Raw genomic sequence first — 25,592 nt, 5'->3', positions numbered from 1 at the left:
TGTATGTACTACACACTGAAACCCAGGCTCAAATTTTTTATGCCAAACTGAAGCACAGCATTAGGAGAGAGCAGTATTCCAGCAACAAAATGTTCCTGTGAGGTTATAAGGAAAACAACCGCAAGTTGAAGGTGGATTTTTTTTTTTCTCCTTTCATGCACAGGTGAAATAAATAATAAACTTGCTGTCCACTGTGTTGGTCTCTGTTGCTGATACCATAGGGAAGCCCTAGTTGCTGTTGGCATACTGACGTTAGGCTGTATCTCTCCATAGCGTTGCATCGTTTGGAAGATGATGCTGGTTTGAAGCAGGAGCGTAGATGGAGGGGCTTAGGCTTAGTCAGTATTTGTGTGGTATCGCACCTGTGGAAGTGTTGCAGATTTGCATCCTATTTTTGTGTGTTACTCAGCTAAACTGGGAAGACAGTAATGTTGCATTATATAATTTGGCTTATTGGCTGTGTTTTAATTTCTTTTCGAATCTAGTCTGCCAGAAAGAATTACATAGGTTGGAGATGATACGGCTTTCTCCAGGCTGGGATTGCAGCAGTCGTGTTTGAATGCTGTGTGGCAGAAGGCTTGGGGCTCTGCTAGTTTTGCAGAGTTCAGGAACACCAGAGAAGTGGGGAATTCAAGATTGCAGTCCCTAGCTGGTAGGCTGACTCTGCAAGGAAAAAAATGTCAGTAACTGTAACACCAAGGCCCTCAAAAACCTTTACACCTTCCGGCTATTTAGCCCCATCAGTCAGCAAGAGCCGTGTTCTCACTGTAAAGTAATGTAGTGGCGTATTTGCTCCCAGAGAGATAATGTAGCTCATAGCCAGCGAAGTGTTGTGGCTGGATTGATTCCTCAAGTGTCATTGCTCTGTCACTGAAGGAGATATTCAGGTCAGCTCCCATCACATACCACCTCTAGTGACTGAGTGTTGCAGTACATGAATGACTTTCATTAGATAAGCTTTCTCCTAGTGCACTGTACGCTGTGATAGTTATTTTAGACTGCAGACACAGGGAAAATGAAAAGTTTAATTAATTTATTATTACTGAAAAGATATTAAAAAAAATGGAGCCAGATTCACCAGTTCCTTGGTTTTCCTTGCCCTGCTATGAGACTAACTTCACCTGCGCAAATGACTCAAGTTATAGGTGATTCGAGGCAAATAGCCACGTAAGTGAGGCTGTGTACTGCTTCTTTGGCTATAAAATAATAATTCTTTTTTCCCTCTTCCTTAGCGCTGTTTTACATTTATGGATCGTGGATTTGTGTTCAAGATTGTCAACAATTATATAAGTATGTTTGGAACAGGAGATAGCAAGGTATAGTTTTGATTTTTTGGTGGTTTTTTTTTGTTGTTGGTTTGTTGGGTTTTTTTTCTGAAGTGACTCGCTAGCAGAATATTTTTATATTGAAACTATTTATGATGTATTCCATGGCTTCACCAGGAGCAGAACTCAAGTCAGTGAAAACATTTACTGTAAATATGTGTTTAAACCTTTTGGGTTTGAGCCATCTGTGCCCTTTGCTGGGAGTAAATAGCTGTGTCCAAACAACTACTTGCTGAGCCCTGCGACGGCAGACTCTGCAAAGGCGGCTCAGACTAAAGCGTGCAAAAAGCTGACCAGTCAGAAATTCTTTGAATTTAAGCTTTGATTCTTTGGAGAGTACGCTTGTGGTTTGGTCTATAAATATCTGCAGCAATTGACAGTAATTTTCTTTGAGGAGATTAAAGTAAGAGCATACGAACAAGTTACCATTGTGTAAATTCAAGTGAGAACGTACCATCTCGGAACGTTCATTACTTTGAATGAACGCTCTTACATCATTGATGATGCAAGAAAGCCAGTCCGCTCCAAATTAGTTTGTGCTCGCTATGAGGAAAATTGCCTGCAGCTTGAATTTCTTCTATAATCCCTCTAATAGTCAGTGATACAGTTTGAACAATAAATTTTAAACTGCAAGAGGTCCCCAAATTATTCAGCTTGACTCCTTTACTCTTTATCCATCAGGATGAGTCAGGGGCTTTTTCTCTGTCATGGCTGGGTTTCTGAGCTATCATATCAGAGCGTGTAAGATGATAGATAACAGAATGTATTCAAGATATACACTTTGAATGACTCATCTTTCCCGAAAAAGCTTACAAAACTTTTTTCCGTTAACTTTTTATAATTCTTTAGTGGTGTTCTGGGCATTTGTAGTTAATGAGTGAGATTATTCCAGGTCTGTTTTGCTTTTTTACTAAAACCAACTTCATGCTGCACTCGGGTCTTTCACATCATCTCTGGAACAGATGCAGAATGGAGTCTCTTGGTATTAATGTCATAGCCTGAAGCCTATAATTCTGTAAATAATATTATGCAATTTGAAAATTGTTTCCACATTTCAAACTTCCCTAAATATATCCAACTACAGAAACAGATGTTTAATTAAAGAAGCCAATTAACGGCCAGTGGAAAAGCCTGAGATTAGTCAGTGTGCGGAGCAGAACTTAGCACCTCCTTGGCAGTGAGTGCGTGTGCTTTGCCAGCCCCCAGCATCCCTCCAGAGCCATCTGCCAGCATGTGTGGAAGCGAAATCACTGCGGAGCTCAGACAGATGTACCACTGGAACAGGCTTTGCAGAACTTGAAAACAATAGGCACAAAATAAAATCAGAGATTTCTGACCTAAAGGAGAGAGAGGTCTTGCATTATTTTCATCTTCAGTCAGACGCCTAAGCAACAGTCTGTCATTTAAATGTGCTGCAGGATTTCTTTCTCTGCGTCTGTTGCTTCTTTAAGTGGATTGTTTATGTATCAAAAAATGATACTGCAATCTGACCTCTCTCTTCAGAAAATTTTACAGTATGTATTGCTGCTTGAATAGTTTGTGGGTGTCTCAGTCTATAACATTGCAGTTTGAATTTATTGTAATTGTGAATGAAGCACCATAATTTCTGTTCCACAGAAATATCTTTCACAGTATTCCAGATTTTGACATTTAAACTTTGTTTTGAGAAATATTTATTCAAAAGTTGAAATACCTTATTAGAATTCAGTTCGTTGTTGTGTTCCCTCAAAATGTCAGAGTTCCTCTTGGGAAACACGATTCAGGTGCTTCATTTCTGTATTTGCCATTAGACCCTGAATTGCCTGCCCGGCTGTATTCCTGATGAGGTACTACACTGCAATAAAACATTTCAGGGAAAAATCCCCCACCATCCGCTACTCGGTAGATTCTGAAAAGTGCATGTTCCAGGTATCCTAGCCTGACGGTGGCAGCAGAAATGCAACAAATTAATTTTAGGGACTGACAGACTTTAACACAGGGCAAATAAAAGACTTTTACAAGTACTTTCTAATGCTCGGGGAAATGTTTAACCTAGATCGATGCAGTGTCATACTGGTAGTCCTGAATGACTACTTTCTGCCGCTGAGAACAGTGAGCTGAGAAGATGGAAATAAAAATTTATTACTTTATATCTCAGTGGCACATCGTTGTAGTGGGAATCATAAATTCTTGAGGTAGTTGCAAGGCTCCACGAAAGATCATGGATGGCTTCTTTGGAGGGAGATATTAAGGAAATAATACCAAAATTATATAATACCCAAATCCCTCAGAGCTGGAACTCACTGGCATCAGTAGAGGAAGTTTCCAACACTATCAATAAATTTTAGATCTGACCTGTGTGGCTGAAACTTTGTATTTGGTTGACCAAAAAAAAGAGAAGAAAATAAAAAAGAAAGGTGAAAAACAAACAAACAAACAAAAATAGAAAAGCATAATAATTATGGTGGTCCCAAATTTATATGAACTGGATAAGATACTTCACTATGATTATATGCTATAGTATATACCATCAAAAGACCCAGTGTAGCTTTAAATATACCTTAAATATTTAGCTTGGATCAAGCTTATATTTATCAGTACATCTTCAATGAAAAATCATAGCTGAGGAATCCAGAAAGCTTGTTTGACTGTGACAAGTTCATTTGATGACAGAGACAAAACCCAAATGTTTGTTATTGGTGCAGCTTGGCATAACAAGCCGTAAGGTTTCGTTATTGGGCGTGGGTATGAATTTTGAGGTAAATAGTAATGCAGCTCTGTCTTACCATTTTCCCTGTGTAATGTGAACTGAGCCATTGCCTGTTCTGATTTTCAGACTTTACACCAGTTCAAATTTGACTTTCTCCAAGAAGTCTGTCACCATGAGCATTTTATCCCTCTGTGCCTGCCCATACGGTCTTCAAACATTCCTGGTAAGGTGCCACCCCGAAAGGGTTTCTGTACAATGGCGAATTATCAGGAGGTTCAAAGAACAGGTAACAACTAATGCTCTGAAGTATCATGTCTGCACATCAGGCACAGGAGCCCCAAGTGGCTTTTCAGGTGTGGTACTTAAGCAGTGTAATAAAAATAACATCATCTCAGTATGCCTGTAAATAAACGCAACCCCTGACAGCCCAGTTAGGTGGTGGGAGGTGGCTCTTTCACTGGAAGTTTTGAGGTGAATGAACTGGACTATTTGTGAGGACTAATTACTGAAGCTGCAGTAGCCGTGGGAGGTGGTGAGCTAGGGAAGGGGCTGAACAGGTACAGCAGGAATGGGAAGAAGCTGACGCAGTGACAAGGACATCGTGAAACTCTGCTATCTGGGAGCAGGCTTCCCTGCTGCTGATGGGAGTGTGACTTGTCCGTGTGACAGCCCCTCCCTCGTGGGCAAGATCTGAGCTGTATATGCAGCAGGAGTTTGGAAATGTCCGTTTCTCAGATAATAGGTCATTGGTACTTTTGCCTCCAGAGTATCTCTAGGACTGGCAGGCAGGTCCCACGCATGCAATAGCCCTTTTCTCCATTTCTTGGCTTCTGGCAAGCCTGAACTTCACATGGTCACCACATACTGCAGTGTTTTACCTGGAGCAGTGAGGCAAGAGAGGCCTATTTCAGAATCTGATAGTAATACCTCCTGAGCTGCCCCTCAGGGCAGGGACCACTGCGTGTAACCCATGTTTTGCAAAGCATGAACAGTTTTTTCCTGTGCTCTACCACAGGAGTGAATCCAGCCTGCCCATGCCCCAAAGCCAGCAGCCACCATGCATTGCACCTCCTGCCTTGGAATCTGTTATTTCGAACCTGACTTTGTGGCCAGTACCCACTGGCTGGGTGCTTTTCCGCTTGGTTTCAAAGGTGTTGGGATTTCAGGTCTGGGCAAAAATCCCAGTTCTGACAGTTTTCTGTGGAATTCTGTGGAGGTCACTTGGGATGTGGTCCTTTAAGTTGCTGAGAGTGGAAGGTAGAACGATCTCTCTATGCAGCTTTTCTCAAACTATGGGCCCTTCTCTCCTTTTTGCTTCAGTTTTCAGCACCAAAAAGTGAGTTCAGTTCTGACACTCATAGCTTTCTTTAACAGTAGAAGCGGTTTCATTCAAATTTGAGTCAAATTTTAAAAAAAAAGAGCAAATATATTTTTTACACTTAACTAAAAAAAATATGCATTATTTTTGCCTATTTTTCTTTTGTATTTATGAAAAATGAAGACCCTGTGACGCCTTCAGAATCAACACAGGAATATCGAACATCAGGTATGAACAAAATGACTGTATAAGGACTAAGCAGAACTGTGCATCAAGAGCTTTAAGATTTCCTGCTGCCACTGAACTGTGGCAAACTTAGGCAAAAGTTATGTACCATTTTCAAAAGTGGAATGATTCTGCGTCTCTGTGGTTTAGATCTCTTCTAGCTAGAATACGGGAACAACATTTTGGGTTCTGTGCCTCAAAGAAGTGAATAGTCTTATGTGCAAAACATTTGAGATTCTTATATGGGAATGTGTATATAAATTGTCTTTTATTATTAAATTGTAAAAAATGCATGATTTTGAGAAATAATATTAGATTAATTCATTCTAGCAAGTGAGGAAGCAGAATGGGGCAGTCAGATCGGGAAATCAAAGTGTAACAGTAGATTAAATCAATAAAATTTATTGAAAATTGGGGAAATGGGGGTTGGTGTTATGTAACCCATATATTAATTTAAGCATTCTTGTCCATTCTGTTCCAAGATATTCCAGAGTACACATTGACCAATGAATTTTGCCGTAAACATTTTCTAATTGGAGTCCTGCTGCGGGAGGTTGGCTTTGCCTTGCAAGAAGACCAGGATATTAGGCACTTAGCTTTGGCTGTGCTTAAAAACTTAATGGCAAAGCATTCATTTGATGATCGATATGCAGAGCCGGTAAAGAAACTTTTTTTTCTTTTTCATTTGCTTGTTCATACAGTAGTAAAACATACATGAAACTTTCTTAGCTACTAGTATACGTTAATTAGTTTCTTCAGGAAAATGTTCTATCTTTCATTTTTTAGGCAAAACAGGCACAAATAGCAAACTTGTACATGCCACTCTATGGAATGCTTTTGGACAATATGCCAAGGATTTACATGAAGGATATGTTCCTTTTCAATATCAATACTTCCAATCAGGTAATTCATGTGATTTTTTTCAGAACACTGAAATGATCAAACTCAGGTCTGACCCAGTCAACCTGGTGGGAAGAGGTCCAAGTTTATGCTGGACACAAATTAGCTAACGAAATGCAGTTCTGAAAATGCTGATTTTTTTTTTTTGCACCTGCCATGCTTAATTTGGAAGGTCTCAACTTGCGGAGCACTTGCAGGGCCCTGGGAGTCTGTACTGGCAGGGTACAGGCTGTGGGTCTGGAACAGACCCAGAACACTGGCTGTCCTGGGGCTGGAAACTCAAAGTTAGAGGTTTGCAGCCCCAGCTGGCCCATCCTGTCCATCTGCCCTGGTGCCAGAGGCTGGAGGCCAAGGACCATGTCCTCAGGCAGGTCCCTTGACAGGTGGCTGGGAGACATTGCTGTCAAGGAAATCTCCCATCACCCGCAGATTCTTTCTAGGGTTACGTCATGAACACACAAGCAGCTTCGCTGGTACAACAGAGGGACCATGAACTGCACCAGAAGGCAGAGGGAATGCATTCAAGTAGCTGAAGGAGGGAAGGGTACAGAAACATCATAAAACAGCTTTACCACCACAGAAAATCTGTATAAACTGCACATGTGGAGGAGCATGTTTGTTTATTTCTAAAAAGATTAGATGTGTTATAATCCTAGTCCTGCTGTAAGAACTAGAAACAGATTTCTGCAGGGGCGTTGTGTCTTTCAGTCCTTCCAGCAAACGAGCCTGTTTCATCTGATCATTGCTGGCAGCAGTTAATGCTCCTTTCCCAATGCTGTGCTAGCGTTTAAGAAGCAGAGTTACGCTTGATATGTCCTTTTCAACTTCAATTATGAGAGGGTTTCATATTGCAGGTAACTATTTGACATATTACGGCAAGCCTTGATCTTTTAAGGCTGTCATGTCTAAGCAACTGATGAAAGTAGGTTTTCAAGCTCAGTGTCTAAGAAAAGCCTATGAGGTGTGCTGTCATTGTGAAAGTTATGAGTGGTATCATTTACAGGAGTTTGTTCTGTTTCTTCCAAAATGCAGGGATCTAGGGATGACTTGAGCACAGCCGGAGGATTTCAGAGCCAGGCAGCAATGAAACATGCAAACTCTGTGGACACGTCCTTTTCCAAAGATGTTCTGAACTCTATAGCAGGTATAAATGACAGATTGAACACGCACACAGGTAGACGTCTGTGTATCTCAATCCATCGTGCTTTCTGCTTAGTATTCATGGAGGATATCATTAACCCATTTTATGTAATATTCAGGGAAACATGGTATGCAATGTTTCTCTTCCCTTTGGGTGTTTATGGATTGATTTTTATTTCTCTTGTGAAGCCGCTCTTCTTCCACTGCTTCACTCACTCTCCTGCTTTGGAACGATGCCAGTATTCAGGCTCTCACAAATCCCTGTGCCTGAGTTCATTCTTGTAGTCTCTGCCTGACTTAAGAATAGTTCCAAGGTTTCTCCTGAAAACTCCTGAAGTCTCCTGGAGGCAAGTATTATTTGTTTTTCCAGACTTAACAGAAGGGTAGAAACACAACTTACTTTCTTCACTTCCTCCAAACCCCATTTCAAAATTCAGGGAAGTGCATGGGCATCTTTTCACTGATTCTTGTGGCTTTAGGTCAGGCCTTACGGAATGCAACGGGCCAATTTAGTGCCATGAATAATGGCAAACTGAATCATCTTACTTCAACTTGTTGCATGTTTTCAGTACTAAACATACCCATCAATAGCTTTGCTATTGGAAGTTCAAAGCACTGGTGTCAATCCAGCATGTGACACGTTTTAAGTTTTCCATTTTTGTTGTTTGTTTTTGTATCCATAAATGTTTTAGTTTAGCATGTTTGGTATGACTTTCATTTACAGCCTTTTCATCAATAGCTATCTCTGCAGCAAACCATGCTGACTCCAGAGCTTCCTTAGCAAGTCTTGAATCTAACCCAAGTACCAATGAAAAAAACAGTGAGAGAACTGACACGTGTGAAAAGGTACATGTGCAAATGTTGGAAACAGTTACTAGAGGTGGAAACCTGTCACTGTACTTAAGGCCCTTTTCTGTCAATTCAACAGATCATGAGACCTTTGTCTTTGATTGGATCAACGCTTCGTTTTGACAAGTTGGATCAAGCGGAAACTAGAAGTCTTCTTATGTGTTTCCTTCACATTATGAAAACCATTTCAGAAGGTAAGAAAATGCACGCTTACTACCTAATTTACGTTGTTGTAAAATATTGGAAATGCTGAATCCAAACAAACATTAAAATAGAATAATTATCAGTGTATTTTACAGGCTTTGGGTCAAGTTTAATTCCCTGTAACAGATACGTAATAACATAATATATTTTTTAATATCTCCCTCTAGACGCACTGATCTCCTACTGGTTGCGAGCACCATTCTCAGAAATAACAGACTTTTTCAGCATTTTAGAGTAAGTTCACTTTGGGATTCGTTGATTTTTATGTTGAATGATGATGTTCTAAAGTGACTGCTGCAAATAATTTCTCTTTGGGTTTGTCCACGTAGTGGAATGGGCTGAGAATAGCTCTTGTATCTTAGATTATTTTGCCATAATCTTCCGAAGTCGTAATGAGACATTACTAATAAAATCCATGTTCTCCAATGTCTTGGTCATTTCCATGAACAGGAGGCATAGTGCTTGGGGTGTTCCTCCTAAAAAAGATTTTCATAGTAGTTTCTCTATTTGAGGTTGAGATTCTGTTCTTCCCTTGAGAAAATAAAAGTATTTAGCTCCCCAAAACTTTCAAACCATAAGAAAAGCCATGCAATGTAGGATTACCTGCTTTCTGCATCTCCAAGGTGGTTTGCTCAATCCAGTCTATGCATGTCTGCAGAATCCACGCAGGTAGCATGAATTTCCTCACTATCTCATAAATGAAATGCAAGTTATTTAACTTCATCTGGTGAAGAAACAATGCTTTTGCAGCAGAGTCTTTGCCTTTGACTTTGCCTCTTCACCAAGCAGAAATCTTAAACCATGGAGAAAGGGAACAAGGTGTGGAAAGTGGTGCCACATCTTGTGCATCCCTAGGCTGGGAACTGCTGCCTTCTATCTATTCTGTTTGCTTACTAGGGGGTGCATATGCCACAGGGCTCTTCGAAGCACTAAGATTCAGCATTTTTTTCATTATTAGGATGCCATTAAGAGACATAAAATGTGTTGTTTTATCTTTCAGGGTTTGTCTGCAAAATTTCAGATACCTAGGAAAACGCAATATTGTAAGGTAATTCTCTAGTTATAGACGGTATGTTACAGCATTTAAATATTATTGCAATTACATTAGGCTTAAATGAGGTTAATAGTGTATCAGTTTTCTCCTGAAACCATCAGTCTGACATATAGAAGCCAATGTATGCTTCACTTTTTTTCTTTTATGCAAACAATGTTATCATGATGCTGTGGACATCTGAGTACACACCTAGTGTAAAAGATGAATTGTGTGTGATGATATGATAGCTACTACTGCATTTATAACCCAAAATACTGGGCCATTCTCAACTATATTTCTGTGCATATGCCAAACAAAGGAACTCGAACACTGTATTTCCCATCCATGTAATGGAAAGAATAGTTTCAATGGGCATAGATAAATGTTCCACAGAAATAAAAGAAAATCTTCTATCTCTACCCATTCTCTGAAAAAAGCATGAGATCGTGTTCCAGCTGTGAAATGTGAAATGCACACTTTGTCTCAATTGATGTTTCATTTTTAATTTAGTGTTACTGCTGTGAACTTGTCTATATGTCATACTGTGGAAAAACGAAAGGTCACCAGATGAACCGGTTCATGCTCCATGACAGGTTTTGTCATGATTTATTCTTCAGAGGCATGGCGAAATCAATGTCACGTTCCGTAACAGATTAACAGTTATTTTCTCTTAACAGGAAAATTGCTGCTGCTTTTAAGTTTGTTCAGGCCACCCAGAATAATGGAACTCTTAAAGGTTCGAACTCCTCTGGCCAGGCATCGGGTCTACTCTCACAATGGTAATGACATATTGTATTATTAACTTCTATAAAGCCACAGTCTTTGTTGTCACCCTGCACCACTGTCACGGTGTTGACTGAAAAGAGGTTGACACAAGATGTGACACATTTCAGAGCCCCCAAAGCAATAAGCTGTGAAAGAACTGAGCCCCTGTAATTTCAACTTGACTTAAAAGCTGTTTTTTAAAATGTTATGTTCAGAAGAATCCTTAGTTACTGTCAATATTGTTAAGTATTGCAGAAACAGTAGCTATTGTTTTCAGCTCAGATCCCTATCTGAAAGATAATCCACAGTTTTCCCCAACCTTGAAGGAATTCACAGGTCTCTAACCTTATAGTTGCATGGAATCCTTCTGCTTTAGGGGTAAATATCTATGGATGCACTTACATTCGTATTGGGGATTCATTTCTCCCCAATAACTCAGGGTTGCAGAGGTGAAGTATCTAGCAACACAAGTCAAACTTAAGAGTAGGTTTGCTTGACACCCATATTTTTACTTCCATGCTACTAAGTGTAGCATAACCCCTTACTGTTATGTCCATGTTGCTAGTTAGAGGATCTTTCTTTCCTAGTCTCTTTTTCTTCCATCTTCCTAGTCTAAACATTCCAAGATTTAATAATTTTCATGGACTGCATGGTGAGAAGCTGCAGGTGCAGCACATCTTTAATAATCTTTTTGATCCTTTTAGGGCAAAGTGGGATCCTTTTCACGTTAATAATGTAAAACTCTAGAGAGAAAGCGAACTTTTGACTCTGTGCAGCTTGTGGTTGTATCTAAGAGCATGGTGAGAAAATCCCCCTTCCCCATGAGCTTGGATCATTGACTTTTCTCTTTTATGTATAGCTAGAATATGCTCACCATTATAAGCATGTATCTTGGAATGGAACAAAGGGGGAAAAAGGTACTTTCTCTGCCATGTTTCTTTCTTTGTTCCTCCAGCGTGCAGTTTTCAAGAAGCAGCACTGATTTCATTACCCCAGCTGGAATTGACAAGCAGCCTTTAGGAGGCTGTTGTTTCGTTGCATGTTTTCCAACGAAACAATATAGTGGCAATACAGAAAACAGTCGCATTTCTGCAGTCTCCAGGGCCTTCACATGTAAACCCCTCACTTTGTTGTCCAAATGGCTGTATGTTTGGCCTCTTGTTATACAGAGCATTTTTTGATAATGAATTGGGAGCTGAAGTATTGCTTGTGATCAGCTGTAACTTGCACTTATAAATTTATGTATTTCTGTTTACTGAAAGGTTCGTATGAAACCAGACTTTCCACCCTGTCATGCCACATCCCCCCCAAAAAATCCCACAAAAACCCCTTGATATCAAATTTCCACGTGTTCTAAATCCATTAGTTTGTCAGGGTGTCCACCCAAATCCTTCCACTGTGACCATCAATGGAACACTATCACAACGATTGGCAAAAGTCTGGCCATCAATTCTGTACCTGTGTTGGGAACTGTTCCTTTTTTTTAAATATGAAATGTTAATTTTCTAAATTATTTTTTAAAAAAATAACCAAGATAAAAGAGGGTTTAGGTAGGTGCAGGATGTAATTCTGTCCTAGAATATTTTTAAATTATGCAAACATAGGAAGCTACAATTTTTAAAGAAATTAAATGAACGTGTATTTTAACAAGTGACCTGAATTTTGAGAGATGTTAAATCTTGCTGAATTCTATAGTGGTTACAAATTCAAAATCCTTTCAAAAATTGTGATAAGCATTGGTATTTTAGTTCTAAGCTTCTCATTATAAATTAATGATGTGTTTGTCAGCATCAAAGAAGGTTAAAAGAACACACACATATGCACACACGTATTTTTACTGTCATTGTCAGTTTGTCACCATTTTTTTCCCTCATAGAAGCTGTATTAGTTCTTTCATGAGCAGCATACATTTTTCTTGTATTCTGAGTTAACAGACCTCATCTCAGTTTCTCTTTACCCAAAGTCAGTTTTCTAAACATTAGCCAGCTCCTTAAGCTGATACTTTTTTTTCAGTGCTCAATGAGTGTTTTGTCTCCTGTGATCTCAAGAAATCACAGCACATCTGTTTGTTTTGTCCACCTCACTGACTTTCTTCTTCATCTTTGTTTCTCTGAAAAATTTTGTGTCAGTTTGTTTAACTTAACCTTTGAGAAGTACTGCAGAAAATTCTGACATGAAAAAATTCTGTATAGGCATGATAGTTTATTCTTTGTTTCTGTTTTTTAATAATACTTTTCAATTTCAGGATGCATTCTACTTCTAGCCACGATGGCCACAAGCATCACAGATCTCAAACATTACCAATAATCCGTGGGAAAAATGCACTTTCTAACCCCAAACTCTTGCAGATGATAGACAGTAGCACTGCAAGTAAGTACAAAAAAATATTTACTTCCCTCTGGAATTCTATGGGGTTTGGATCAGGCTCTGTACAATTAAATCTGTTCTCATGAGTGCCAGTGAAAGAGAGCCTGAAGAGGAGAGCCTAAACATGAACAGAGCTGCTGACTCAGCCTTTTTTTCAGGAGACTAAGAAATCTGAGCTTAAATTTGTTCAAAGTTCATTTGGAAACAAAATTAATTACAATAACCTGACGTGCTTAAATAGCCTTAATGACAAGTTATTCCCCCCTTCCCAGCATCTCTTGCATCTATGATTATGAACCTTGCTGTACAAGCAGGTGACACTGACTGAAATATTACATTTATTAGACCTAGCAATAAAAGTGACCTTTTCATGACACAAGGTTCTCTAAATGATGAGATCGAAGTCATCTATCCTACTTTCCAATTACGTTTCTCTCTTCCTTTGAGGACAAACAGGAACACTGAAAGAATAGGCTTACATCAGTGGTGCAGCTGGTAAAAGCTGACTAAAATTCCCTCCCTTTTCATGTCATGTGAGCAGTTTTCTTCAAAATACCCCTTTGGTTAAATGTACAGTTAGGACCCCTCCATACTGTGCTGACACTTAATGACCAGATTGCAGATCGCATCATCTTTAACGACTCTCAGGAGATTGTTTGTCATCTTGCTTTTTATATGTTGCAGGCAGCTCCAGCGAAACGGACATTGTACAGTATGTAGACACAGAGGCAAACATTGCTACGGAAGTTTCCCTCACAATCCTTGACCTGTTGTGTCTTTACACTCTGAATCACCAGGTACATTTCGCTGTTTCATTTTCTGTTTGAGCTGGTGCCATGTGGGATATGTGGTGGAAGGAAAGCCTGGCGGAGCAGGCGCACAGAAAACTGGAAATGCCTGAGACAGCAGGATAGGGAAATAAGATACACCAGTCCTCAGTGAAGTATTTTGTGAAGAAATTGACTGACAGTACCCGAACTGAATAGAAGGATGTGGAAGAAGAATATCCTACATATCCAGGGATATTATGTACAGCCCTGCTCCGCATTAAAATGTGGTGCATTTACTAATTTGTCACCTTATCTGAATCATGCTTATCCCCCTAGATTTCAGAGGTTTTATACGAAAGATTTCTGAACTGCTTATCATCTATATCTCTTCAAGTCCTCAGGTGGATCCTCTGCCTCTTTAAAAATTGCTCTACGAATATTGGCCCAGATGACTTGCTGAAGGTCTCACGGCTACAATACAGCAGGCAGCTCCTTTTAGATTTAGCTCCTTTCTGTCATCCTAACCCTTAAATCTAGTATATACCATCCACAAGTAGGAGTACAAGCACAGAAAAGTGCTGTCCTTGAAAAACTGCCAAGTAAAAGGAGTCTGCAGCAAGCTGGGAATGCCTCATCCGCAGAGACTTTACATTGAAGAAAGCATCTCCCTAGGAACACTCAGATGTAAAGTTCAGAAGATCCTTCTTCTGTTTATTCACTTTAATAACCAGAACGTCCTGTCATGTCTGTGAACTTTTCAGAGGCAACTCCAGCAATCTGATTGCCAGAACGCATTGATGAAGAAAGTCTTTGACACACACATGCTCTTTTTGCAAATCAACCAGTCAGCAGCAGCTCTCAAGCATGTCTTTGCTGCCCTACGGCTGTTTGTAGCCAAGGTAACTACAGTTTTATTCTCTTGGTCTCACCTATTAATATGTTACAGTGAGTGAAGCTTGAGGACAATCGGGTACTTTGAAAGAGTTTTGCACTTCACTGTATTAATGCTCATTCCTGACAAAGATCTTTTGATTTATTGCTGATTAAAAGAGAGAAGTTCACAATATCTGAAAAAATCTGATCTGTTTTGGAAAATGAAAAATTTACTAAGAAAGCGAAACTTGTAAAGTAAATAGATAAGTAATGTCCAGGTCTAGGGTATCTGGCTATGTCACGCGCTTTTATTCTTTTACCACCCATGGAAGAAAGCTTGAAATTCTAGAGGTCCGTGGTCTTCATGCCAGATACCTGGGTTGCAGAACCCAGCAGTGAATGATTACAGCTGTCCCCAGAGGAGCTAGCAGGAGAGTATTCCATATCCTTCACCAAAAGTTCATCCAAACTAATATGGTTTTACAAATACCTTGTTTTCAACAGATAAGGGGGTTTTGGACAAAAACATGCTTATATGTCAAATTGTTTATTTGTTTGCATTGCACATATATGAATGATCATGTGACACTTTGTGCCTTCTGCAAAGGCTGCACAATTTCCAAGTCATAGACTTAGATGAGATCTTCTTAAAACTAACCAGAATGTAGCACACAGATAAAAATCGCCATGGGAAAGTAAGAATAAGCAAGGCTGGCCTGGGTCCCAGGTGTTTCTATGAAGCACAACAGTGTACATCAGTTTAAACCATGTGGCCTCCTTCTGGTTGTTATCTCAGGGGAAAAGAGGAGGAGGTCATGCTTCTCCCAGTAATGTAGCTTGAGGACATGGCGGGAAATAGAAAGTACACCATCCACAGACAGCTTTAAATTACATACCTGACAGTCAGGAATGGAAGAACCCTGTGCAACTGGGAGGATGAATAAATATCCAGGATCGTCCTTTTCATTCATCCAGTAGCTCTCAGGATTGAATTATCTTTTCGCAGTTCTGTGGGAACAGGGATCATTCATGGTTCCTGCAGCAGAACTTCTCGGGTGGTACTTGAGATCTGTAGCCAATACGTACATCTTCCACCTCTCCCCAGTCTGTCTTTTGTTATATTCACCCTGCTGGTAAATAGTAGGTATGGTTTGGAGAGCCATCCTTCGCTCTCTGTTGTCTCCTGCTGTTCAGACCCTTGACCACTGGAAGTTGCCTGACTTTGCTACTCAAAGTATTTTCTTTCTCCTGAGCAGCTTTTGTAGTAGTGCAGAACCGCGCACAGGCTTTGCCTGGTTACCTGCTCTGCATTCCTTGCAGAGAGCCTGCTCTGCTTTTATGCTTGCTGTGTGCCAGCTGCTGTCTGGGCTTCCTGGAGGCCAGTTTGGTTGTTGCGTTGCATACGGTGTTTGTATAAAAGCCTGTGTGCAGTTTTTAATTAATTTTAATTTGCACATGGGATTATGTTTAGCCGGTGCCTAATTTTTTTCACTAAGCCGTGCTGTCAATAAATATGGGAGAGACTTGTTTTTACTGAAAGCTTAACAGAAAAAAGTAGTGACTCAGAATAGCTGTACGAATGCCTGAGAGTGGCGCTCAACATATTCACGTATTTTTTTCAATAGTTCCCATCAGCTTTCTTCCAAGGACAAGCAGATCTCTGTGGTTCACTCTGCTATGAAATTCTGAAGTGTTGTAACCATCGGTCACGTTCAACTCAGACAGAGGCATCTGCTCTTCTTTATTTTTTCATGAGAAAGAACTTTGAATTTAACAAGCAGAAATCAATAGTCAGATCCCATCTACAGGTAAGTGAAGTGTGAGATCATCAGTATTTAGCTGATGTGCATTGGTTTTTATCATTATTATTTTTATGCATTGTAGCAAAGTAATTCTTTTGAAGTCCTCAGACAGGCAATTCTCTGTGGCAGCTTGATTTTCCTGCCAAGTCCGAAGACATTGGGCTGGATTCTCTGTTCCTGGGCTGCTCGGCTCTGTTCCAGGGAGAGACAACAGCTGTGAATGTAGCCACACAGCCAATAAATAGCCAGATAAATAGCTATTCTTGATTCACGTGCATTGCTTACAGCAGTGAGAACACAGCTGATGAAGGAACTAAAGAGAATCTGATGGTACAGTAACAGAAATGTGAAGTCCAGTAACAATGTGCTTAAACAGCAATATGTGAACAATTGCAAACATTGGAAAGATTACTCAGTCCTTGCGTTTGTATGTTATCTTCTTAAAACAGGTATAAAAGTGCATCTCTGCTAGCCTTGGTACGTCAAGTTGTATTAAAATCGGGATTAAAAACTATTCAGAAACTTTGATTTTCTTTGCTAATTGCACCCTGTGTTTGCTTCCCCCCCCCCCTTCCCCATACAGCTCATCAAAGCAGTGAGCCAGCTGATAGCGGATGCAGGGATCGGTGGATCTCGTTTTCAACATTCACTTGCAATTATAAATAATTTTGCTAATGGAGACAAGCAGATGAAAGTAAGAGACATTTTTTGTCAATCACTACCTCTTGCAAAAGGTCAACAGTTTCAGAGGAGCAAGTGTTTCAGTGAATAAAATTGCTGGCTTTTATTAGACAGGGATTTATGCATTCATAGTGTGCCTTTTTCAGGCAGCCTGAAATTCATGAACGTATTTGTGACTCAGAAGCTTACTAATTGAAAATAATTTTTAAAAGAAAAAAGGAGATTTTTATTTGAAAATTGTGTTATTTGTTATTCACTGCTTATTTTGTTCATTTGCCTGATGTCAGAGAAGATATCATGCATTCTGGCTAATGAAACACAATTACAGTTGACAAACAGTTTTTAGTCTACAAACTGTCCCTTTAGTCTGTTCAGTGAATCTGTAGCAAAAGCATACCACAACATGTGGGTTTTGTACTAGCTAGCAAGCTAGCTAACCCCCTGAAAAAGGCACCTAGCTCTCAGATTAGTTACTATTGCTATTATATTCATTGTCTATACTAAAGGTATTGGAAAAAGATTCTAATTTTTAATGTTTGCGATTCCTGTCCAAACATTTGTCAACATGCATTTTTAATTATATACTTTGTACGTGGTTTTCATTCTCTGAAGGTGACTTTAGGGTATCTCCGCTGAGGTTAATAATAAGCAAATTGGTAGATAATTACCATAAGTAATTTGATGTCTTATTTAATAACATGCAGTTACAGTTGTATTTGTTTACAAAGTCCAGCTTTGATTTCCCAGCACAGCAGTCAGTCACGCTGCTTCTGCAACACGCTCATCTCTGTGTGACACAGAGAGGGGAGGATTTCACTTCACTTAATTTTTCTGGATGTTTTTACTTTTAAACAAAGGGAACATGGGGAAAAAAGTCTGAAAATAGAAATGTATTTCATTGCCCAACTGAAAAAAAAAGAAACCACAGAGCTGAGTTAAATACGTTGCGAGCAGCTGATACGAGTAATACAAGGACTCTCTTTTAGTCTTGCACAGTGTGAGAAGGCCAGGAGCCAGCCTGTCGTGCTTTATTCGCTGCGGTGAAACATGCTGTGAGTGTAGTTAACAGGGCTATCTATAGTGCCCTGTGCTGTTTGTCAGCTGGAAGTGTAGGAGAATCCAGTTCTGTATCCAGTAAGCAACCGAGGACCAAATGTTTGTTTGCTGGCTTCGGTGGAGTCGCCGCATACGGGCAGTTGTGCAGCTGACCGCCTGGGATATCTAGTCGGTGCTGTGACACATCAGTAAAAAAACTTCAGGGAGTTGTGTACAATGTGTATGTAGCATGGAACTGTGGCTCTGCTTTGAAGCCTGCTGAATTAGGGAAGGGGAAGAAGGTCTTCCATAAGCAGGACTTTAGCTTGTTCAGGGGTGCTGCATGTGGCATTTTGGATGGTTTTAGTGATGTGTTGCTTATCTTTCCCAAAGAACGTTAATTTCCCAGCAGAGGTGAAGGATCTGACCAAACGCATCAGAACAGTTTTAATGGCCACAGCTCAGATGAAGGAGCATGAGAAAGACCCTGAGATGCTTGTGGATCTGCAGTACAGCCTAGCAAATTCATATGCCAGCACACCTGAATTACGGAGGACATGGCTTGAAAGCATGGCCAAGATTCACGCAAGAAATGGAGATTTATCAGAGGTAATGTAAATAAATGAATAGGAAATCCATTTGTCTTTAGGCTGAGATGTTCTGATGAAAAGGGCTCTGAAAGACAGACAACAGCAGTGATTTAAGAGCATCATACAGTCTCTAATATATTTGAAATTAGAGGAAGACAGGTTTGAAAGACACCTAGAGATGCAATGTGCTCATTATCCCAGTTTGTTTAATCCTGACTACCTGATATGTGCTTGAGCAAGACTTGAAAATGTCTGAGGGGAAGCTGCAGTCAGTATCGCGTTAGCATCTCTGCTGCTTAACCCTAACGGGCACAGTAGGTGTAGTGTAGATGAGGTTATGAGTGGGGCATAACTTCCATAAAGGATTTTCTTCTCCCCCACTGTGGCATAGGAGAGGAGCCTAGTTTATAACGCTTTGTCCTTCTCATCAAAAACTAAATGGGTGATGCAAAACTCCAGTGCATAACCCAGGAATATCTTACTTAGTAATCTTAATCATTTTCATGAGCGAATCTATGCTTTCACCTAAGACATCTAGTGAAATTAACACTTAAGGAGTTCATAATTTAATCCTTTATTTTCTTACATGGTTATATTAATTCTGTCTTCCCTTTTCTGCAGCTTGATTTGACAGTAATGAAAGTACGTGCTCCTTACCACGTATGTTCTGTGCATAGTTTAACGTATATGTCTATCTTGGTCTCTCGTCACAGGCTGCTATGTGCTATATTCATATTGCTGCTCTCATTGCGGAGTACCTGAAAAGAAAGGGTAAGATCAACATATTCTACACCAACTATGTATTTATAAACATCCTTGTCAAAAATAATTTTTGGCTGTCCTGCCTTCCTTCCTCATATATAAAGTATTCTTAAATCTGCTTGAATTCTTCCCAAATATTTCATTTTTTAAATATATTGTAAATGCTAGTCTTAGCACTGCAACAGTGAAAGTGTGTGTTTTGTGTAAAGAGGGTTAATTAAATGTTCAGTAAGCTAGTGCCAAAAGAGAATGCTTCACTTGTTAGTCTGTTGTTATTAAATATGCATGTATTAACACATACCAGTAGCAGTGTACTAATACCATCTTACACTATCATAGGTTACTGGAAAATGGAAAAGATTTGTACCTCACGTATGCTCCTGGAAGATGGTCAAGTCTCTGATAGTAATGTGTTACTAACAACTCACAATGGAGGAAGTGAGTGCTCTAACCGTGCCTGTTTATGGGTCGAATAACATAATTAAGGAAGCAAATTACTGTTCTCCAGTTGATCTGGAAAAATACCTACCAAAGCAAAAATATGTATAGTGCATGTTGATGGCTGTAATAGCAAGCGAGTAATGTTGGAAACCTTTACTTATGTTAAGTGTTACTTTCCTGATGCTCTTTGGCTGGTTTGGTGAATTGCTCAGAACATCTCTGGGTAAGGGCTTTCTCCGCAAGAGAGCAGTCTGCTCTTCATCGGCAGCAGCAATCCCTCTCAGGTCAATTGGTGTTTCGCATGCAAATCCATGTCCAATTCCTTGGCTAGCCAAAGCTGGGAGGGCGTGGGGGCAGAATTAATATCTGGTTATCCATATGTAACTTATCATAGATAAAGATTTATTTTTTTTTTAATCTACGATGCTTATTAGAGAAATAAAGTGCAGGCTTATATTATTAAATGCTTCTATGCCAGTGGTTATTTAGTTTATGAAATGTGTATTTCCAAGTAATTCTCAGCATGAGATATTTTAGCTATTTTCACAAAGAGCAATTTCTGGGGGCAAGGGCAAATATCCGAGGAAGAGAAAACTGTTAGTTTTGGAAAGACCATGGTTCTCCGATACACTTAGAAGCATCTGTGGGTGAGATGAAAAAACGCATGCTTTTAGAAGGAAGCTTTCTGCAAACAGCAATATTTCAGAGATTGTTCACTAGTGGTAAAATAGATCACAGTATGCGGAGTGAGGAACTTGTGGGTCATTTTAAACCTATGTTTAAATGATTTTCAAAACTTAACAGAGGAGAAGGAGCCCCTCTGTCTCAATGTGTGAAGATTAGCTTTTTAATTGTGCCTTACTAGCATTTTCCTACTTCTAAATTGAACACGAACTGTGTCAGGAGTTTGTTGCCTCCACTGGCAGGGTTTACCATTGCCATTCAAAGAGTGGTAGGAAAATCTTTGCAGGTCAGGCTCTGCCTGATCTGTAATGTGCAATGCCTGTGCAAGTTGTTCTTTCTGCAACCATTGCACTGTAAGGCACCAGTTTAGCAAATATTAAATGTAATCTCGGTTTTAATCCTTGTGAACCTTCCTATCAGCAGCTTCTGCCACCAGCCTGGGCTTTCTGCAAGAGAGTTGCTCAGTTAGGGCTGTGGTGGCCCTGCTGAGCCTGGGCAGGGTAAGGAGAGACGCTGCCAGGCTGTCCTCGAGCCCAGCAAAGGCGCACCCTGCGCCGGAGCGGCTGTTCCCCTATGGACTGCAGGGAGCTTGGGGTGACTGTGCCCTTCTCACTTAGGAAACCTGATGGGGGGGATGAGTGCAGGTCCCAGCACCTAGCGTCAAGTGTGTCTGTAGGTCAGGCCAGCAGTCACAGCACTGATTGCGCTGAGTATAACTTGTCTCACATCAGCCTGTGTCAGTAATTCCTGGATAGATGAGTGTTGCACGTATAGTTTTACAAGGACTGCCAGCGCTGTACAGCTAAGGAACCGAAATGCCAAAGAGAGGACTAAGATTGCATCAGGAAAATGCTGTAGTTGCCCTTTGCCTGGACAAGTGGATTTATATCATAGAGAAAATGTGTAATAGTCTCATAAATTTAGTCAGTTCAATTTGTTCTTCTCATCACTTGGGCTGTGAAAACAGTAACTAATCCAGTCAAAATTTTTCTGTTTTAATGGAGTCCAATAACTTTTTGAATTATCTGGTTATTCAGTCATTAATTGACATTGTTATGACTTGCACTTCAAGGCTTATTTTCCATGGGATGGCCTGCTTTTCTGAGCATTACTCCCAACATTAAAGAAGAAGGTGCTATGAAGGAGGACTCCGGGATGCAAGATACCCCCTATAACGAGGTCAGCAGCATTAACATTTATATACTTGTTCCGTATTAACAGAGAGTGTTATTTCTAATGGGTGCCTCTGCATCTAACAACAAATTATAGTGAGAGCGTACTTCACATGGTATTAAAAGGCACAAAGCTTTGGAGTGAAATGTCATAGCTGTTGTACTAAATAGCAGGGATAGGTGTTTAGCTAACCAGAACATTAATTACCAGAGCTGGAACTTAGGGCAGGGGGGAGGCCAGGAAGCAAACACGTTCTTCTGAATGAGATGCTCCATCCCTGGAAGTGTTTGAGGACAGGGTGGATGGGGCTTCAAGTAACCTGGTCTAGTGGGAGGTGTCCCTGCCCATGGCAGGGTGGGTGGAACTAGATCATCTTTAAGGTCCCTTCCAACCCACACCATTCTATGATTCTATGTCAGGTGTTCAAGTATTTTCATATTACTGTTATTTCAGTTTTTTTATCTAAAGAAGAGCTAGGTCACCAATACCTGATTAAACATTGTGTCGTTGAAATAAACCTTAATATAGAAGATACAGAACAAAAAGGAAATAGTGGGTATGTCCTTTTGCTGCATTGCCGTTAATGAAATGCCACCAGCTGTCAAGTCACTGAACTACTTGTACTTGTGGAATTGCAGAATGTTCTTGTGGAGCAGCTGGAGTTATGTGTTGAATACCTGTGGAAGTCCGAGAGATATGAGCTTATTGCTGAGGTGAACAAGCCTATCATTGCTGTTTTTGAGAAGCAGAGGGACTTTAAAGTAAGTTGGTTTATTATTTTTTTTTAATTATCTTAAGATAACGGGGGGGAAGTGCTTTCTTTAAAAGGAATGGTTTTTTTCTTCCTTTATGCAGTTTCTCCTAACGCTTTGTGCTGTGAAAAAATGAAAAACTCTGGTACCTTACCTTCCTCTTTTTAGCATCAATACAACAGTAAATTAACAAAACATTTTCAAACAGAACTCTTGTGTTAGCCAGTGGATGCGAATTTTTACATGTGTGTTTAAGCCAAGAGCATATTTGCATTGTATTTAAGTTTAGAAACTGCTGATAACTTGTGTAATTTCTTCACAATTCCGAGGTTTCTTCCTTTCTTATTTACTCGACACTTTCAATACATAATGGATAATCAGATGATAGTCTCATTTACTGATTTTTCTGGTTTTAAACTTAAAAAGAAAAAGCAGAGGTAGGTAGCTTTAAGCTGTATGCTGAGGAAGCAGGTCCTCAGATTTAAACTTCGATGAAATTTTGGTTCACTGTCCCAAGAAAGTGCTTTTTAGTGGCAGTTGTGGATATTATATCTTTGCATGGGGTTGGGAGCTGATTGGAGCTATTGGCACCCTGCTCTCATCTGCACATAGGACACTTGGGTTCTCTGACCTCTTTGTAGGTCCCTCCCACTGTCCAGTGGTGGGCTGCTGGCCTTACTGTGTGACCGTGTGCACAAAGGCAGCCACTGCCACAAAACTGGGTGCTCAGAAGATGACAGAAACCTTGAAATGACTCTTTAGTGACTGCCGACAAGATTAAGCGTTAGCACATGCAGCCATCTTTGCAAAGGTTTGGTAATCCAGTTAAGACAAGCCATGCTTGCATACAGCCTTAGTGTCATTTCCCAAAGTGCTCGTGCTCTCTCACTTCCCCTTGCTTTCCGTGTTTCTTAATGTAGAGACTGTCTGATTTGTACTACGACATCCACCGTTCGTACCTGAAGGTGGCAGAAGTAGTGAACTCTGAGAAACGTCTCTTTGGGCGGTATTACCGTGTTGCATTTTATGGGCAGGTAAGTCAACTTATGTTCTTTTGTCTCCACAGATCCCCAGATTTCAGACAAGTTCTTCTAATCCTGATGTATTTCAGGGAAGGTAAAAGAGGGAAACACTTGGCAGTGAGTCATTGGGTAGAAAGTGCCTCGTGAGTCACACTCCAAGGAGGATTTTACTCAGAAGAGGGAGCACTCGGTTGCATCTACTGCTATGGATTTAATGGTGTAATGGAAGACAGACCTGTGTGTCAGCTTTAGTTCTTGACTTCATCAGGGAAAACTGAGATCAAGGCAGGGCAGGTTTTTTCAGAGTAAAACTTAAATAAAACCAGATAAGACATCTTTGATATATGGCCATCTCTTCAAATAGAGCTTAAAGCAGAGCAGTATGCAGTAGATGTTTTGGTGTGTTTCTCGCTGACTCGGACTTCTGCTTTCAGGCCACCTCTGATTCTGTGCAATATACTGTAGAGTAGTTTTATTCCCTCTGCTGTGCTTCAGCATCCTCAAAGCGTTATTTTGTGCTTTCTTCCACTACAAACCAGTGTAGCAATCCAGCATGTTCTTTTATGACCTGGTTTTGGCAAGCACACAATCTCCTTTACTCTAAAATAATAAGGTGTGTAAACAACAGATTGACGTGAATCATTCTGTTTGCTAATTAGATTTTAATGCAGAAATTTGCTCTTTTCTCCTTTTGATCTTATTCAAGGCTGTGGTAAGTCTAGTTCTTTTGCATGTTTTGTTTAACTCTCCTCACAAATCCTCCATCCTTCCCTGTACTGTTACTTAACATTAACTTTCCTGTGCTCTCGATTCTTTGGTTCATGGCAGATGAAATAACATCGTTTTATTCATTGTTGCATCCTGCAAACTAATTTTTGTTTGTTCAGCTACCTGAATTACCAAGCTGTATCTGTCGCCGTGTTGTGTGTGCACCGTGGGGCCCAATGCTGCATCTTCTCATCTCAGTGAAAGTTTTTCTCTCAGCTTCACTGGGAGTGGGATTGGACCCCTTCCTCCTCCGTTGAAGAGCTCGGAGTCGCATTAATGCTGTTTGAATGCAAGCCTGCTTTCCTGGCCTGCGCAGCCTCCAACACGTGGCAGCAACGGCAGCACTCTGGGCAGGCTGCAGCCACCTGCCTCGTAGTCCCTCGTAGGAGCAAGCAAATTGGGAATCAGAGGGCAATGGCGAGTCCTTCCTCAAAACGGGGGCAGCAGAGGGGGAAATGGGACTCTCCTACTTGCAGTTTCTTGCCAGGACTCTCCCAGAGGCAGCTGCTTGTAAGTGGGTAATTTAGCTGCAGCAGTTCTGCTGAATTGGGTTGAAATCGCTGTTACAGTACGACGACTTTTCAGCTGCCAGTGCCACAAGGACAACTTCATTTAAACAGCTTTAGTGCTCTAAAGCATATGACTTTTTCATAGCTGCGTCTGTTCCCTAGTGTCCCCAGACACTGAGCTCTAAATGCAGACAAGCCCAGCTTCCTCCTTTCCTTTCGCAGAAGAGATGGTATGGGGTAGAAAGTGGGACTGCTCTGTATTGCTCCTTGCAGAGGCATAGAGACAAAAATGTATGGCGCAGTGCAAATCATTAAAGGTAGATCGTTCCCATCAGCATTACTTGTGCCTCGTTTACCACAGAAAATAGGAGTGGGTGTGCAGAACTGCTTAAGGAGGGCTTACCTGTCCACAAAGCACCATGGCAGGTGTGGGAGCTACAGGGGCAGCTTGACCTGGAAGGAAAGACAGAGAGAGTAGTCTGTTCCCAGGTACTGGTTGTGCCTGCGTGTTTTTTCCCTTTGGAAGGTTTTATTTCTGTATTTCTGTCAGTCCCTTTTTCCCCGTGTGCCACTTGCTTCCATTTTGGCTGTGCAAGTGGAAAGGTATGAGGCATTCTTGTCCTCCTGTTGCCAAGAGTATTGCAGCCCTCCGTGCTGAATGCAGTCTCGGTGCCCGATTTGTTCAAAACATTAATAGCAGTTCCCTTTTTTGTGCTTCTGGCAGACTTTGCACACTTCCTCCCAAAAGCTAATGGTTGCAGGTTTTACTAGTATTATACAGTTAAACCAGTGTAAACCAGTATGAATCGCTCTGCTTGGGCCACTACAAAGGAAATGCCCTAGAAGGAAACTCGATATGCAGGTATGGGATTCCTTTTCAGTCTGACACGTACACTGGTCTATAAAATACCTGTG

The 25,592-nt window shown here is 40.6% G+C and overlaps 1 protein-coding gene across 15 annotated transcripts in view; it reads left to right on the top strand.

Annotated features, from left to right (window-relative positions):
- Window positions 1–25,592, top strand: part of DOCK10 (dedicator of cytokinesis 10) — a 161,447-nt gene that overhangs the window by 123,190 nt on the left and 12,665 nt on the right. For 9 of the 15 annotated variants that reach the window (XM_074591137.1, XM_074591138.1, XM_074591143.1 and 6 more), the window contains exons 29-50: window positions 1,233–1,316; window positions 4,141–4,237; window positions 5,516–5,560; window positions 6,040–6,215; window positions 6,344–6,460; window positions 7,490–7,601; window positions 8,322–8,443; window positions 8,526–8,640; window positions 8,818–8,884; window positions 9,651–9,698; window positions 10,361–10,462; window positions 12,694–12,818; window positions 13,500–13,612; window positions 14,347–14,484; window positions 16,084–16,266; window positions 16,844–16,954; window positions 18,370–18,585; window positions 19,280–19,337; window positions 19,668–19,766; window positions 21,526–21,632; window positions 22,265–22,387; window positions 23,299–23,412. In XM_074591137.1, coding sequence (XP_074447238.1) covers window positions 1,233–1,316; window positions 4,141–4,237; window positions 5,516–5,560; window positions 6,040–6,215; window positions 6,344–6,460; window positions 7,490–7,601; window positions 8,322–8,443; window positions 8,526–8,640; window positions 8,818–8,884; window positions 9,651–9,698; window positions 10,361–10,462; window positions 12,694–12,818; window positions 13,500–13,612; window positions 14,347–14,484; window positions 16,084–16,266; window positions 16,844–16,954; window positions 18,370–18,585; window positions 19,280–19,337; window positions 19,668–19,766; window positions 21,526–21,632; window positions 22,265–22,387; window positions 23,299–23,412 — 2,472 coding nt within the window. Of the gene's footprint in view, window positions 1–1,232; window positions 1,317–4,140; window positions 4,238–5,515; window positions 5,561–6,039; window positions 6,216–6,343; window positions 6,461–7,489; window positions 7,602–8,321; window positions 8,444–8,525; window positions 8,641–8,817; window positions 8,885–9,650; window positions 9,699–10,360; window positions 10,463–12,693; window positions 12,819–13,499; window positions 13,613–14,346; window positions 14,485–16,083; window positions 16,267–16,843; window positions 16,955–18,369; window positions 18,586–19,279; window positions 19,338–19,667; window positions 19,767–21,525; window positions 21,633–22,264; window positions 22,388–23,019; window positions 23,141–23,298; window positions 23,413–25,592 lie in introns of those variants that run through there. The other 6 variants (XM_074591139.1, XM_074591140.1, XM_074591136.1 and 3 more) reach the window with 4 other exon arrangements.

This window comes from Larus michahellis, chromosome 6 (genome assembly GCF_964199755.1).
Source record: "Larus michahellis chromosome 6, bLarMic1.1, whole genome shotgun sequence".
Lineage (NCBI taxonomy): Eukaryota > Metazoa > Chordata > Aves > Charadriiformes > Laridae > Larus > Larus michahellis.
Note: the sequence above shows the minus strand (reverse complement) of the source record. Positions and strands in the feature narration are given on the sequence as shown.